This window comes from Rhinoraja longicauda, chromosome 23 (genome assembly GCF_053455715.1).
Source record: "Rhinoraja longicauda isolate Sanriku21f chromosome 23, sRhiLon1.1, whole genome shotgun sequence".
Lineage (NCBI taxonomy): Eukaryota > Metazoa > Chordata > Chondrichthyes > Rajiformes > Arhynchobatidae > Rhinoraja > Rhinoraja longicauda.
Genome location: NC_135975.1, coordinates 20,396,317 through 20,413,846, shown reverse-complemented (window position 1 = coordinate 20,413,846; position 17,530 = coordinate 20,396,317). Strand labels below are relative to the sequence as shown.

The window sequence follows — 17,530 nt, the reverse complement described above, 5'->3', positions numbered from 1 at the left end:
GAGAGGGGGAGAGGGAGGGAGAGGGGGAGAGGGAGAGGGACAGGGAAGGGGAGGGAGAGAGGGAGAGGGAGAGAGAGGGGGGGGAGAGAGAGGGAGGGGGGCGGAGAGAGAGGGAGGGGGGGAGAGAGAGAGGGAGGGAGAGAGGGAGAGAGAGGGGGGAGAGAGAGGGAGGGGGGGAGAGAAGAGGGAGGGGGAGGAGAGAGAGGGAGGGGGGGGAGAGAGAGGGAGGGGGGGGAGAGAGAGGGAGGGGGGGAGAGAGAGAGAGGGAGGGAGAGAGGGAGAGAGAGGGGGGAGAGAGAGGGAGGGGAGAGAGAGAGGGGGAGAGGGGGAGGGAGAGGGAGAGAGGGGAGAGGGGAGAGGAGAGGGAGGAGAGGGGGGAGAGGGGAGAGGGGAGGGAGGGGAGAGAGAGGGGGAGAGGGAGGAGAGGGGGAGAGGGAGAGGGACAGGGAAGGGAGGGAGAGAGGGAGAGGGAGAGGGAGAGGGACAGGAGAGGGACAGGGAAGGGGAGGGAGAGGGAGAGGGAGGGGGGAGGGGGAGAGGGGGAGAGGGGGAGAGGGGAGGGAGGGAGAGGGGCAGTCGGATCCAGAGTCTGAGCCCGAGCAGGCAGCCCGAGTCTCCCCGACTGAGGGGGCGGCTGCCGGGCCGGGCGTGGAGTTATCTTAAACCCCCCTCTCGCCGGCGGACAGAGCAAAGCTCCGGAGGGCAGAGTCGCCCCTTTTACCCCCCTCCCCCCCCACCCCCCTCCCCTTCCCCTCAGACACCATGAGCTCCCCGCTCAGCCCCAGGGCAGGCAGTCAGAGTCGGGCAGAGCCGCGGCCAAGTGGCAGGTGGTGCAGAGCAGCGAGCGGGGGGACATCTCGCCGGCCGGCTCCGGCCAAGTGAAGGGACGGGACGGGACGGGACGGGACGGGCAGCCAGCCTTGCCTGCTCGCTGTGGGGAGAGTGTAGTGTCCCCCCCCTCCCCTCCCCTCCCCCTCGCCTCCCCTCGCCTCACCCAGCAAGCGGCAGCTGCTTTTCATTGCGGAGAGAGGGCGGGGGAAGGAGCGAAGAGGGGCTTGGGGGTCCCGCCTGAGTGAGTGAGAGAGAGAGAGAGAGAGAGAGTGAGTGGACGTCCGGAGGCTGGTCCGTCAGGGGGAGGGGAGGAGGCATCGAGGACCGGGAGAGAGTGGAGAGGAGAGGAGAGGAGGAGAGAGGAGAGAAGAGGAGGGGAGAGGAGAGGAAAGGAGAGGAGGGTAGAGGAGAGGAGAGGAGGGGAGAGGGAGGGTAGAGGAGAGGAGAGGAGGAGAGGAGGTTAGAGGAGAGGCGCCTCCCGCATGGATCGAGCGGATCTACAGTGAAGGATCGCACCGTTTGTGGGCCGGAGGGGGCGGCTGGAGCTGTCTACATGCTCCCCTCTGGCGAGGAGTAACGCTCTCTGTCAACACCATGCAGCTCCTGAAAGCCGTGTGGGCTTTGGCCGGAGCCGCGGTCTGCTGTGTGCTTCTCTTCGTTATCCATTCGCACTTCTTGAAAGAAGGTAAACAGTTTCAATTACTTATCCCGGACCCTGTGTCCCTACCCTCCTGTTTCTGAGTGTTTTCCGCCTTGGGATTGCACTGCAATGTAAACAGAGTCGGATATGCGGCGAGACGGTGGGTTGCACCGAATATTTGAACACACAATCTCCCATTACAGGCAAAATCAGACAGAGACCCCCACCGTTACCTCCCGGTACCCGGGATTGCAGCTTTACAGCCCCCCTCGCCTTTATTCCCGGAGTGTTACAGTGATTGGATCAGCCTGCCTTGGACTAGAAGAGCTTGACCGACGGGGAGGTTTATTATTAACTTGAGGTGACCTCGGTGTAGAGAGAGGGGGTGGTCTCCTGCAACGAATGTGTAGGATGGCAAGGCAAGGGGCAGGGAGGAGAGGAGAGGAGAGGAGAGGAGAGGAGAGGAGAGGAGAGGAGAGGAGAGGAGAGGAGAGGAGAGGAGAGGAGAGGAGAGGAGAGAGCTTCAGTGGAGGGCGCTGTGACTCCGCACATGCAACGGGAGATGTAGCTCCTCCGCTCCTTGCAGCGGGCATGCCAGCCCCACCATACCCCTAGCCCCGGGCATCCCAGCCCCACCATACCCCTAGCCCCGGCACATCCCGGGCATGCCAGCTTCACCCTGGCCCCCAACCCCGGGCATCCCAGCCCCACCATACCCCTAGCCCCGGGCATCCCAGCCCCACCATACCCCTAGCCCCGGCACACCCCGGGTATCCCAGCTTCACCCTATTCCCAGACCCGGCACAAACCTAAGGCATTCCACCCCCCTCTGCCCCAGTACAAACCCCGAGCATTTCACTTCCACTGGCCCCAGCGGAATCCCCAAAACATCCCAGCCCCACTCTGGCCCGCCACAAGCCCCGGGCATCCCAGCTCCACTCTTCCCCCAGCCCCACTCTCCCCCCAGCCCCACTCTCCCCCCAGCCCCACTCTCCCCCCAGTTCCACTCTCCCCCCAGCTCCACTCTCCCCCCAGCCCCACTCTCCCCCCAGCCCCACTCTCCCCCCAGCCTCACTCTCCCCTCAGTTCCACTCTCCCCCCAGCTCCACTCTCCCCCCAGCACATTCCCCGGACATCCCAGCTCCACTGTCCCCCCAGCCCCACTCTCCCCCCAGCCCCACTCTCCCCCCAGCCCCACTCTCCCCCCAGCCCCACTCTCCCCCCAGCCCCACTCTCCCCCAGCTCCACTCTCCCCCCAGCTCCACTCTCCCCCAGCTCCACTCTCCCCCAGCCCCACTCTCCCCCCAGCACCACTCTCCCCCCAGCTCCACTCTCCCCCCAGCCCCACTCTCCCCCCAGCCCCACTCTCCCCCCAGCCTCACTCTCCCCTCAGTTCCACTCTCCCCCCAGCTCCACTCTCCCCCCAGCACATTCCCCGGACATCCCAGCTCCACTGTCCCCCCAGCCCCACTCTCCCCCCAGCCCCACTCTCCCCCCAGCCCCACTCTCCCCCCAGCCCCACTCTCCCCCCCAGCCCCACTCTCCCCCAGCTCCACTCTCCCCCCAGCTCCACTCTCCCCCCAGCCCCACTCTCCCCCCAGCACATTCCCCGGACATCCCAGCTCCACTCTCCCCCCAGCTCCACTCTCCCCCAGCTCCACTCTCCCCCCAGCCCCACTCTCCCCCAGCCCCACTCTCCCCCCAGCCCCACTCTCCCCCCAGCCCCACTCTCCCCCCAGCCCCACTCTCCCCCCCAGCCCCACTCTCCCCCCAGCTCCACTCTCCCCCCAGCTCCACTCTCCCCCAGCTCCACTCTCCCCCCAGCCCCACTCTCCCCCCAGCTCCACTCTCCCCCCAGCTCCACTCTCCCCCCAGCCCCACTCTCCCCCCAGCACATTCCCCGGACATCCCAGCTCCACTCTCCCCCCAGCTCCACTCTCCCCCAGCTCCACTCTCCCCCCAGCCCCACTCTCCCCCAGCCCCACTCTCCCCCCAGCCCCACTCTCCCCCCAGCCCCACTCTCCCCCCAGCCCCACTCTCCCCCCAGCCCCACTCTCCCCCCAGCTCCACTCTCCCCCCAGCTCCACTCTCCCCCAGCTCCACTCTCCCCCCAGCCCCACTCTCCCCCCAGCTCCACTCTCCCCCCAGCTCCACTCTCCCCCCAGCCCCACTCTCCCCCCAGCACATTCCCCGGACATCCCAGCTCCACTCTCCCCCCAGCTCCACTCTCCCCCAGCTCCACTCTCCCCCCAGCCCCACTCTCCCCCCAGCTCCACTCTCCCCCCAGCCCCACTCTCCCCCCAGCTCCACTCTCCCCCCAGCGCCGGCTCATTGCCTTCGCTCCAGACTCGCATGGTTCACTTGGCGGAAGCTTATCAACCCTAACAGTCAGTTTGCTAAAACTGTAACTGTAACAGCAAGCCAATCGCGCCAGCGTGGGAAATGCGCCCGTCTGAAGCACGGTCCAGGCCACTTCACAAAACGGGTAGCTTTACTTCATCTGAATGGAACGGTCTTTTCTGAAAGTGAATAAAGTCCCGCACAACCTTCATTATTGGGCGGATTGTGCGACCATTCAGAACGCTCATTATTTTAACGATTCGCACTGATAACTTTTTTTTTAAAGATTACTTTTGTTTTTGGGGCAAATCTCGCTCGGATTTTCATAAAGTTTACGATTTTATATTGAGGATTTGTCAAGTCACATTGATTGTAAAGTGGTGAAATCAGTTAATTCACCCGACATTGGCAAAACCTTACTCTTTGAGAATGGACTGTATGCACGGCGTAACTCGTTTCACGCTACTAGTCGGGAGTGAAGGGATGAGTCGCAGATAGTGTTTGATAGTACAGAAACGATGGAGAAAACTACCTGGAAGAGTTTCGGCTGCTTATCCGGCTGTGGAGGATGCAGCCAGCCACTGGCATTCATTCACTTGTCCTCTAGCACCTGGCAAAAATAGGTGTGATTGAGTCAGTTACAATGAATAGAATTAATTTTTACAGAACGTACCCAAAGAATGAATGGTTTCTGTTGCAGATTAAGTTAAATTAAACATTTAAAAAACTCAGCTGCAATGGATACCTGGGTATATCTCAGAAGTATAGAGATCTAACCCCGAAGATAACTTAGCATCGAACCCCTAATTGAACTTATCCCCTAAGTGCCTTAATTTCCTTAATTTATCAGTGATATTTAAGTTTTACTTGCAAAAAAATGAGGGGTTTATTTTATTTTGTATCTGTCCATTTTTCATTATTAAAACCTAGTAATTGATTTTCTTGCACTTTTGTGTAGCTGCATTATGAATATATAGTTATTTAACAGTTGGGTTCTAATTTTTCCCCCCAGTAAATTACTGCGTATTGATGTAACTGACTCGAAGCATGCATGCCTGTAGTCCCTGACGGGGAAGTGATAGCTCACGAGAATCTTTACTTCCATCAGATTCTGTGTTTCAGAGCTCTTACTCATTTCAGGCAAAAAGGCTCCCCTATAGAAGGGCTCTTCCAAAATACCAAGCTCTTCATAACATTGCATTGTGTTCTCGACATATCTGATCCACAAGTTCTGAACCTATTGTTATAAATATTCTTCATTATTTTTAATTAGGTGTACTTTACGTAAATTAATTTGCTTCTCATAATGCTTCAAGCACTTTAATGCTCAACTGATCTTGTACTATTTATCAGCCAAGGCATTCTTTAATTAAATAGCGAGTACCTTTGCTTTCCTATCTCAATTAAGTTGCCCCATTAAGTAGAATGAAATCTGTGTCTCAGCTGCCTTGATTCTGGATATTCAGTTCTTGCAGAATACTTTGGTTATCCTAATCCTAAATTCAAATGTATAAGGGATTCTGCTTAAATTGTATTAGCTCTTGAAACACGGTAATTTTCATGAATGAATCAATCATACTCATTAAACTATGAATGATAACACTGATCATCCACTGTCAAGTAAGTAAATGTGGAATTACTTCAGAATATGTGTAGGAAGGAACTGCAGATGCTAGTTTAAACCAAAGATAGACATAAAAAGCTGGAGTAACTCAATGGGACAGGCAACATCTCTGGAGAGAAGGAATGGGTGATGTTTTGGGTCGAGACCGTTCTTCAGACCAGTCAATATCTTGAGTTCATTACATTCAAAACTCTTTCTAAACATGATTGTTGTAAATTGTTTCTCTAGGAAATTGTATGGCATACCTCGGGTCTAAGGTTATTGAAAAAAACAATATTTAATAAACAGCTTCTAATGTATAATGTTTGATTTTAACAATATTAATTTTCCCTCAGAACTAAAACTTGAGACTGAATTTAAATTATGGAAATGGGAGCAACTATAGGTGCAGTCTATCTTATTGAATAGCAACTTGGAACATTCATATGTATTACTGAACAAATTGACTCGAGTCTTTCCCTGAAAATGCACATCTTAAAGCCACATATTTGTTCTAAAGGAATAAAGGAATTTCTTTGGCATAATTAAGGCAATTTCATAATCTTTTTCAGCATAACAGGACTTCAAAAGAGTATATTCTGAAATGGTTACAATTTGACTGTTTCCTGCAAGTTTCTTTAATTTTTTAAGTTGCTTTGAATCCTAGAATGTGTTTCTTTATCAAACTACAGATTTGTCAAAAAGAAAAGTCTGCTCAAGTGGATGAATTTGAAAGAGGATCTTGGTCGATGAGCGAAAAGTCGAGCGAGGGAGTTTTGTAGTGTGGTGTTTGGACAATTAAATGCAAGGTTTTCAGTGTGATGTAAATGAACAGTACACACAGAGACAGGGGTTGTGGCTTCAGAGGATTGTTGTTACGAGGACAATCATGAATGTGATGTTTAAATAAAAAGCTGAAATGTAGATTTGGAAAAAAATGATTAAACCCTCTCGAGTAGAAGAGATGGCGGCCACGGAAAAAGTTTGCTAATAGTCAGAAAATTGAGGATACATAGAAAAATAGAAAATAGGTGCAGGAATAGGCCATTCGGCCCTTCGAGCCAGCACAGCCATTCAATGTGATCATGGCTGATCATCCAAAATCACTACACTCGTTCCGGCTTTTTCCCCATATCCCTTGATTCCCTTAGCCCAAAGAGCTAAATATAACTCTCTCTTGAAAAACAGTCGTGTTCCTCAGGGCTCAAAGTAAATATGCGCGACTTGGGTTTAAATGGCATAAAGAGAACTCAGAAATATGGTCAACTTTTGTGGGTGATACGGAGCTCTGGAGAATATATGTTAAAACAGAAAAAATTGTAATGAAATTTCACATAATGTGTGAAGTGATATGTTTTAGCGGTAATGCAAAGAGACAGTCGGAATCCATTGTTCCACTGTTAGAAGGGGTGCTGAAGGGGAAACTAGGGGCTGTATTTCCCTAAATCTGTGAAGATGGCTTGATTAGCTAGCAAGTTGGTTTAAAATTAATATGTAAGATATTTTCCTCCTTCATTAATGGGGTAAATAACAAGGCAATTTCCTTCTAAACCATTAAAATTCTCAAAAGTATTTTAGGTGTGTAATGTCTACCTGGAATTAGAATGTTGCAACAGTGATCTTTGTTCTGAAAGGGCTGGTTGAAAATACCAGTTCTGGTTTATGTAGTGTGTTTATATGCCCCATTCATGTTATCAGAGGTTCTGGCAATGCCTGACTTGAGCGTTCAAAGAGGATAAGAGCTGAGAGCAAGATGAACAAAAATGGTGGAATTAAAATCATGCCTGATACAATTAGAACCAAAAATGTGCAATGCTTTAATAATATCCAGCAAAGAGCTTCATATTGACCCTCTCCTAGTAACTGTTATTAGATGCACCCCGTGAGACCCTGAGAGACCCTGCTGTACATGTTCCTGGATGAGGAGAAAAATGGGAGGCAGTGTGGATTTTTGTATCGCAAAGACCGTTGTCATGGTAAGGAAATCATGCATTTCCTTCATTTTAAATCTTGCACTTTGTAGTTAGAAGGTGCATTGAACCATTGGTGTCAGCAATTATTGACTATATAAGAAAAGTAAATTCATTCACTCATTTGGACAATCTCCAGAAACTACAGTTAAACCACTGATTCTCAACTGGTTAATTTGTGACTTAAAGGCAAGTTACAGGAAGGGTAGCTACAGGGGTCTGAAAGCAGATTCCAATTTATGCTATCAGAGCTGCACATGACCAATCGAAGGACTGACTTGCTTTGTTAATGATTTAAATTTAGCTTCAAAGATTTAATGTGACATAATATAATGCACACAGCCAAAAAAATTGAATCATTAAGCATGAATTGGCCAGAAATGTCCTGACTTTGAGTTTAATGTGACAAGTAACATCAGGCTTGATGTGTTGGTGTTGGACAATGCAATGAAAAAAAGCATTGAACACAAACCGTCGTCGCAACTAAAAGTTTTCATTTTGTTGAGAGCAAATGTGTGGTAGAGGTATCTCTTTTATGCTGTGGTGCTAGAGGTATCCTTTCAACAATAGAGAAATGAGGAGAATAAAATATTGAAATGATTGAAATTGAAATCTGAAGAAGGGTCCCGACCCGAAACATCACCCATCCTTTTTCTCCAGAGATGCTGTCTAAGCAAATGAGTTACTCCAGCACTTTGTGTCTATATATTGAAATGTAAAAAATGGGAGAAAAACGTGTGACATGCTTTGTGAGTTCTTTTCCTAAATGGATGTCCCGTCTCCTCCATTCATGCCTCTCTATTTCTTCTCTGCTCATATTTTTCTTTGCGTTGTCACCAGACCACTGTGCTGAATCAAACTGTTAAGCTGAACACAATTGCGCATGCAACAATCCACCTTTGTTCTTGGGTGAGTGGGAAATAACTGCTAAAGTACACTCTTTTATGTTGCAGATCTTATATTTGAAGGCAGGGTGAATAGGATTCATGCAGTGCAAGTTTTTCACAGTCAGGATTTTCTTTAAAAAGTTGCGATGCAAATGCTTGCATAGCTAATCCTCAGACCCAGTCTGCAATCACTTTCTTTACATTTTGGTATTTATAACAAAAAAAGAGCATTCAGCTGTGATTTACAGAGGTTGCTGATTAGTAACTTCACGCTTCTGTTTGCCAGATCCTGTCAAAGCTAGCAAAAAAAGAACGTAATTATTGAACCCTTGTTTTCAAATGAGTGGCCTTAAATTTGCAGCAATATGGTTTCAGTATTTAAGCTGCAGTTAACATTAAAAGAGTAACTGTGGATTTGGATATTTTTGTTAAACTGCATCTACAGTGAGAGAGAGATTGAATACTGAAGGCAAGTGGTGCTCTGAAGAAAATAGTAAACATATCTCTGACTGAAGTACATGCTATCTGTATATATTCTGAATTTAAATTAGAATATGTGCAATTCAAATGGTATTTTACAAAGTTGTAGCATATTTTAGTTTGTTCCGGAAATCATTTTCAATAAAAAATGATTGCAGAGTAGTTAAACCAAGGATTGACTTGTGGCAGTGCAGGTTCAGGGCCTTGCACCTTGATAACCAGCTCAAAGATGTTCAAAAGAATGAAATCAGATAAATATTAAGACGGTTGACCTTTCCACAGGAAGTTCTGGATGAACAATGTGCATTTTCTAATTGAAATCAAGCTTGGCTGTTAGCTTTTAGATGCAATCACAAAATAAATAGCAAACCATGTCCCCGAGCAGCAAGTTAAAAGAAATGTGAGCTATTTACTTTTGGTTCTGAGCAGAATAATTTATTTTTAGCTTTTTTTCCTCACTTCCCTCTCTTCCTGAGTTATTTCTGCAGCATCCATGTGACTGTTCTGAAATAACCATCTCCACTGGAAAGAGATTAGTTTTCTCCACAATACTTGCAGTATTATTTTCCTCCATTTCAATCTCAGTAGATTTTCAACAGCAGTGTATCCCTGGCTGATCTGATGTTCCCAATTTGCAATCCCAAATTTTATTTGCACAAATTGTCTCCCAATCTGGAATTCCGCATTCCTAGTTACCAATCTGGCACTCCGATAGGACTCTGTAACACTGGTAAATTAGGAAAACTGCCAGTTTGCAAGTATCATCAAGTTAATGACTTTATTTCCCCCATTTTCCTTCCCTTCTTGTTTGTGGCCTTTGACGTGTTGCAATTCTGCATGATTCGTTGAGCATTTTCTATTTTGCCTTGGATGAGGGGGAATTAATTCGCTTTAACAAGTCTGAGTTTCCTGTCTGAAGTGATGAGCTGAAAATTTAATTCTGCCAGGTTTGAAAGAAAAAGAATCAGTTCTATAACTTAAGCTGTGAGTGAGCCTGGAAATGCCTTTCTCTCTTGTATGCTGTGAACTATAATTGACCAGTTGCTTTGATTGTTCTGCAAATTCATAGCAAATGCAAATTTGCTGCACTAGTGTAAAATGGGGCATTGCACTCGACAAGCAAGCTTGGCCAAACAGGGTTTTGCCAAAAACTCACTAGTACTGCCATCTGCATTGATTTGGGTGCTAATTAAGTTACCAATTTAATTAACACAGAAAGGAGACTTTTTAGAACAATGATGTGCAACAGTATTCCTCCCCACTGGCTTCACAGACCTTTTCAGTTCTAAATGGTTCAGGTTTTTGTAAGTTGTATCTGCACTTATGTGAAATGTTATTAATTGTGTGTGGGTTCAAAGTCCAGCGGTTCTAACAACTGATAAATAGTTTAGTTGTTGAGGTTTTGTGGTAGTCTTGCCTGGCATTGAACTGCAGTGTGATCCCAGAATCCCTTGGGCAGATCATAGACGTCAGCAATAATGTGGCAAAGAAACTCGGTGTGAGGCTTTTTGCTATTGTTAATTGGAGCCTGCTCCACGCTCTCTATACCTCACATCTCCATCATCCAAATATGCTCCAGTTCCGAACCTGTTAATCGTATTTATAAAATATGATTTTTTTTTTGCAAAGCATGTTAATCATTGAATGTTCATACTACACTATATGAGGTTAGTCTTGTTGGATAGAGCTTTCAGCTGTTTAAACTGCCTTCAATTCCAGTTTTCAAAAAATCGAGAGTTAAGACAGAGGTAGACAAATTCTTGATTAGAATGGGTGTCAAGGGATATGGGGAGAAGGCAGGAAAATGGGATTAGGAGGCAGAGATCGGCCTTGATTGAATGGCGAAGTAGACTCAATGGGCCGAATGGCCTAATTCTACTCCTATAACTCGTGAACTTGTGAATCCATAACTTGGTTGTGAAACCCCGCATCTGAAGTTTGTTGCTGAAGAGTCTTCTTGGTGCAGCATTTGGCTGAGATTTTTTACCTTTAACTCTCCTCTGCCCTGTGGGTGAATATAGAATATTCCACGATTCTTTTTCGGAGTTGAGAAAGATTCCTTTCTGGTAACTAGGGGCAACATTTATCTCACTATCATCTAGTCAATTCCATTTGTGGAAGCTTGTTGTGCGGTTAAGTTTCCCTGAAATGTTTCCACTTACAACAGTGTTTCCACTTAACTTGGTTGTAAAGAGCTTATAGATATCTCGAGTTGCTAAAAGTGCTATCTTAATGATTATATTTGTATTTGCTGTCATGGTTTTGATAAAACCAAGGGGCAATGTAATTTGCCAATGACCTGGAAGTAAATTTCTTCTGACCAATAGAAGGCAGGATCTCCCGAAAATACAGGTCAACCACCAATTTTCAAACAACTGATGGTCCGGCACCTCCTTTAATTCGGACAAAATGCCGAGAGCGTACTTGAAATTCCATGGGTGGCCACAGATGGCGTCGCGTGTGGTGCGTGCTCTTTCGGGCCATGTCCCTCCATCTTGAATGAGTTACTTGTTTTCATCTGCAATTGTTGGTGGTGATCCCCCAGTTTTGTGCAATTCTTAGCTTATTTTGCTTACATCAACCCTAGATATTGGTTCCAAGCAAGGTCCAAGTGACAGTCTTGGTGTTAAGGATAAGCACATTTAATTTACGTTTAATATTTGTTTTGTTTAAGTTTCTAGTTGTCCATTGTGTTTTAGAGACATGGTAGGGGTATAACTAGTGGGTCAGAGGTTCATTGTTGTATTTTTATATTGTGACCCCTGTTGGTCCGGCAAAATGGATAATCTGGCAAGGGTCTGGAAACAATGGTGCCGGAAAATTGGTGGTGGACCTGTAGCTGGTTGGAATACAATGAAGGGACGGACCCTGGCTCCACATAATCTGTTGGAATTCATCAGGGGGAAGGATGTGAAGGCTTCAGAGTTAAGGGAGGATGTGCCGATATTCCAACTCACATCTCTCTCAGGAAGGAGGAAACATTCGAGACATTGGCGCACATGAGGGCTCATAAATCCCCAGGGCCTGACCAGTTTTACTCCAGCTTGCTGACTGACGGAAGCAACAGATGACATTGTTGTGGCCTGCATCTTTGCATCTTTGTTAGCCACGGGAGAGATACCAAAACACTGGAGGGCAGATAATGTTGTCCCCTTTTTCTTCACGGGAAGTAGAACCAAACCTGGAAACCAGAGACCTTGAATCAGTGGTACGCTGAAGATTCTGAGGGACAGGATTTATGTTCACTTGGAAAGGCAAAGATTGATTTGGAGGAGATGGCATGGTTTTGTGCAAGAGAGATCATGTTTTATAAATCCGAGTTTGTTGAGAAGGTAATAAAGAAAATTGATGAAGGTGGAGCAGGAGACGTGATTTGCATGGATTTTAGTAAGGCTTTTGAGGCGATCCTGTAAGAGAAGACTGGTCCAAAAGGTTAATTTGTAAGGGATCTGCGGTTTGAATGCAAACTGGATCCAATATTGGCTTGGTAAACGGAGGTAGAGGGTAGTGCTGGTGCTGGGAGATTTGTTTGTTATGTATAATGTGACCACATGGCCCCTTTGAGGTCTACCCCTCTCCCGGCCACAGACAAATGAGCCACAGCTAAATCCAATTAAGGATTATTGGACCAATTAACATGAGCCTACAGACCTACCCCTTATAAACCCTGGGGCCCAGAGAGGAAGTAATTCTAGGTATTCTTATTTGTATCTGGAAATAAAACCCATTGGGGTGAGTTCACCTTACTGTGTGTGTGCGCGCGCGCCAGTGTATTAATTAATGCCTGATGCCTGATGCCATGCTGGTGGAGAATGTGGGCATCAGTGCACTTGGAAAATGGTTGATGTTTGCAACCCTTTGCTTTAAATCTGACACTAAAGATTACTGCTGGCAATAACAGTCATTGAATGTTTGGTGTTTTTTTGTGCCATTTATCTTTCTGCTGTTTTTAATAGAGACATTATTCCATTTAAAACAAATGGATTTCTGTCTCAGCTAAATTAATAGGCTGATGAAGGTCATAGAAATGCATTAGGGTTTCCCCTGCCATTGTTGCTAGTAGTGATTTTGTGCCTTTGTAGCTCTCGATACCACCATTTTGAGAGGCAGTGGTGGAAAGAAAAATTGAAAGATAATGATTTAAAAAATATATAAAATGTCATCCATGTATCAGTGATCTGATGTGGGGTGTGTGGAATCATGGAGAATATGGAAAGAAGCATGTTGGAATGCAGTAAACAGATTTCCCCTTGGCAAACAGTGAATTGTGTTACTGGATTAACCTAGTAGATCCAACACTTTGCACCTCAAGTATCCAGGTTTTTATTGGATTTTAACCTGTGTGAACCAAACCTATGCCTAAAGATTAAAGTTAACCAATGCATTTACTCAGAGCCCCCTTAAGCCACATTAATTAATATATTTAAAACTATTTCATATATAACTCTGAATAAGAAAGTCATGAGTTGTCGAGCAAAGGGCCTGAAAGGTAGCTGAATCAGTGGACATCAAGTGAAGGCATAATCAGGCTCCATTGTAAAGCCTTCAGCAAGCACTCAACAGTATGCTTGGGTTCACCCATAAGCAATGCTTACTTCAGGAGGCTGACAACCACTCATTAACTTTGCTCCAAGCATGGAATCAGTACCTTGAACCAAGGAAGTGGGAGAAAAATTGGAAAAAATTGTGTTTCAGAAAATCCCTGTGACTGGTTATGGGAGGGAAAGAGCTGTCCAAGAATAAATGTTCTTGAAAGGTTCTAATTACTTTGTGGATTTCAGTCACTTTGGATGACGCGATGGGGTTTCTTTGCAACAATTGGTGGTAACAGTTTTTATTGTTAAATTTAGTCTTTAAACAGAGGCATTTTCTATTTTTATGTTACAGAACTTTTCATTAAGATCTCCCTGATATTGAGATTGTCAAGGAGCTCGTATGTGACGATAACCCATTGCGTTTTCGGAACAAGTCAAACCTGCCTCTTTCCGCCTCTGATCTCTCTAATGTGCAAATATCTGGAAAAAAATGGCAAATAGCACTGTTGAATAACAGCCTTGAAGAATGTCATGACAACTGACAGAAAGGCTTGGAGAAGTGCTGCAAAGGAGGCTTTAGAGTCAGTTCAGTAATTTTGTGCTAGTTACAATCAGATGCAAAGGTTGACACATAAGCCAACCTTGCATTATGGTACCTTAGCTTAGAGATAAAGCGTGGAAATGGGCCCTTTGGCTCACTGAGTCCGCAGCAGCCTGTACACTAGTTCTTTCCTACACTCTCGGGACAATTTACAGAAGCCTATTAATCTACAAACCTGCACGTCTTTTGAATGTGGGAGGAAGCATTTGGAGAGAACCCAAGCAGTCACAGAGAGAACATGCAAACTCTGTACAGACAGCGCCCATAGTCAGGATTGAACCTGGGTCTCTGGTGCTGTAAGGCAGCAACTCTACTGGCCATTCATTCTAGAATTAGGCACTGCAGGCCAAGAAAGAATTTGGCCAATTAGAACTGAAATTGGTAATCATTTCATTACTCAGAAGATTATGAATATCTGGAATTCTCTAACCCAGAATGATAGTGAATTGCTGGAGGGTGTAGATAAACTGTAGGATAGGCAGGTGAGTGATAGATGACATTTAATGTAGTGTTAACTGATATGTTTTAGTGCAGTATGAAGGTGAATGTAGGAAATGTAGATCTTTGTGTGCTTACATAAAATCTTTGAAAGACATATAGTATGTTGACTGGGTAAGTTCATAAGTCATAGGAACAGAATTCGCCATTCAGCTCATCGATTCTACTCTGCCATTCAATCATGACTGACCCATCTTTCCCTCTCAACCCCATTCTCCTGCCTTTACCCTATATACCTTGACACCCTTACTCATAAAAAGTCAAGAACAGTGGAAGCAAAACATCTCCAAAGTGCAATACCATGTAGAGTCCAAAAATGGGAACATTATATTTAATCTGTAAAATATTGGATAGTACATAATTGGAATATTGTGTCTGGAACTTAACGCCCTCGAGAGGGTGCAGGGTTTCCAGGGCTGAAAGATTTCAGCTGTAAGGTTACATCAAAGAAGCTGGAAGTTTAGTTTAGTTGAGAGATACAGTGTGGAAATGGGTCCTTCGGCCCACCGAGCCCGCGTTGACCAGCGATCCCCGCACATTAACAATATCCTACACACTAAGGACAATTTACACTTATACCAAGCAAATTAACCTACAAACCTGCAAGTCTTTGGAGTGTGGGAGGAAACCGAAGATCTCTGATAAAACCCACAGACAGCACCTGTAGTCGGGATTGAACTCGGGTCTCCGGCGCAGCAATTCTACCGCTGTGCCACCGAAACCGTCCTTGTTCCCCTTGGGCAAAAAAACCCTTTAAAGGAGATTTTATAGAAGTGCACAAGATGATGGTTTAGAGAGCTCATTGAAATTGTTCCCTTTGGCAGATGCCTAACTTATCCCAAGTTAATGGGATAACTTTAAGGGATTCAGATAAAAAAATTAAACAAAAGGTACTGGGTGAAGGGGGATAAAAGAATTATAATCTGGAAATTGTGTTTACTGAATAGTTATGAAATGGAATCCAATGAAAGCAAAGATGAAGTCAATCAGGCTTTCAAAAGGAGATTGGATAAATGCTGGAGAGAATATAAGTAGCAGAGCATGGAGTTACAGTGGGAAACAGGATTGAATGTGATGCTCCAGTTGGAAATGGCTTTGAGTGAGCAGAATGTGGCCCTCGTGTGCCACAGTTATTCCGTGATTCTATTCTGTAATGTTGTGGCTGACTATAACAGATTTGAGTATCTCTTTGGGCTCTATAGGCAATTGGATAGCGTGTAACATTAGCAATCACCTTAGTAAATAGTAAGAGGGTTATCGGGCACAATGTTCTGGAAGCTGACAATTGTTCTAAATTACACAAGTCTATGCTGGAAATGAGTCTGTAGCTGTTATAATGACGCAGCAGATGTCATTTTGATAGGCATTGTGGCGCAGCGGCAGCGTTACTGCCTTGCAGTGCCGGAGACCAGGGTTCAATCCCGACCACTGGTGCTGTCTGTGCGGAGTTTTACATACTCCACGTGACCGCGTGGGTTTTCTCCGATTTCCTTCCACACTCCAAAGACATACCAAGCAAATTAATCTACAAACTTGTATGTGTAAATTGTCCCCAGTGTGTGTGGGATAGGTTTAGTGTGCTGGGGTCGGTGCGGACTTTGTGGGCTAAAGGGCCTGTTTCCGCGCTGTATCTCTTGACTAAATCCATGCAGCCTCAAAGGGAAAAATCCCATTGGTTCCACTCCTTTACTCCTTGCTTTTCTTGTATCTCCTAGTTTTCTCGCATTACCTATCCTTTTACACTTTTTGCCGTTCATCTTCCCACCCGAGTCTTTGGCATTTGGGTTAAACTAGAGCATCTGGAGAACATCCACACGATCAATGAGAGAACTTACAAACCCAGGTCTCGACTGGTGAGAGGTAGCAGCACAACCTGTTTAATTTTTAGGAAGTCAAAATATACAGATGTTTGCTTTCAAAAGAGCAGAAAAATTCAACAAAAAGTCGACGAATAAGGTCGGGTGGAATTGGAGCGTTGCTATAAAAGTATGTTTAAATAATAACACCTGTCTACTTTCAAAGCACTCATTTGCCATGTGGTTATGAATAGCCACAAAACAATTGGTGAAAAGCTTGGGTGTTTTCCTTGCCACTTTTTTTGTTACACTTGGCCATTCCCCATTTTGTGTTCAGGGCAGATGCTGAAGGATTTCCGAATTAGTGGAGCTCATCTAAATGAATAATGAGGTCCACGAGATGTTGACAGATGTGGACAAGGATTGCTCCACTCTGTGCTTGTGCCATTTTATCATGGAAGGAAAGGTGTAGCAAAAAGCATTTGTTGTAATGCATATAGACAATAGACAATAGGTGCAGGAGTAGGCCATTCTGCTTACCCATGTACAGTCAACCTCAAACAAATAATTCCACATTTTCCTTTTCGCCGGTGATGCTGCTTGACTCCAGCTTTTTGTGTCCATCTTTGGTTTAAACCAACATCTGCAGTTCTTTCCTAAACAAATAATTGGTGCATATTGTTCCAAGTAGTAAGCTGATATTTTTGGCCGTTACTTGTCCACTTTGATTACAAATGAAAGTCCCAGGGCAACTGATGAATTTTAGTGATTCAAGAATGCTGCAATCCTACCTTCATGGGAGTGATGGATTATGGACACTGATAATGACACTTTTATTGAATAACATGTGATTTTAAACAATTGTTTGTCATTGTTGTTTTGCCAAGGTTTCAAATTTCAATTTGTATTTCAAATGTGCAACCACAAAATAGTTTTAACTAAATGTGGAGCAAGTTATAAATGAAATTAATAAAGTTAAGACAAATGATACCAATCATTTATTTCACACCAAGAAGTGAACAAAACGAATCTTCCAGTTGAATTACTTTAAAGCAATCATAAACTAAACTGGTATTAATGTTGATTATTAAACTGCTATCTATATTGATCATTTAGCTTTATTTTAACATTTCTAGTTTTCACGTGCTGTGGGTAATAATAATGACGAATGACCAATCTTTTGTAAAGGTGCTTTAGTAATGTAATGAAAATGCCTTCAGTCTGACTGCTTTACAATTATCAGTTAAAATGAAACATTCTTTACTTCTTTTCTGGCCCACTTGACTGGATAAACTTGATCTTGTGAGGGCTTTAAGACCAGATTCCTATTAATTTATCTTGCATCTTAA

General features: G+C 45.2%; 1 protein-coding gene across 6 annotated transcripts in view; it reads left to right on the top strand.

The window, feature by feature from the left end:
- tafa5a (TAFA chemokine like family member 5a) overlaps window positions 1-17,530 on the top strand; it is a 570,061-nt gene that overhangs the window by 141,956 nt on the left and 410,575 nt on the right. The window contains exon 1 of one of the 6 annotated variants that reach the window (XM_078419797.1): window positions 562-1,516. The exons of the other annotated variants lie outside the window; for them this stretch is intronic. Within the exon in view, the coding sequence (XP_078275923.1) occupies window positions 1,426-1,516 (91 nt within the window). The 5' untranslated portion in view covers window positions 562-1,425. Of the gene's footprint in view, window positions 1-561; window positions 1,517-17,530 lie in introns of those variants that run through there. 6 annotated transcript variants of the gene reach the window in all.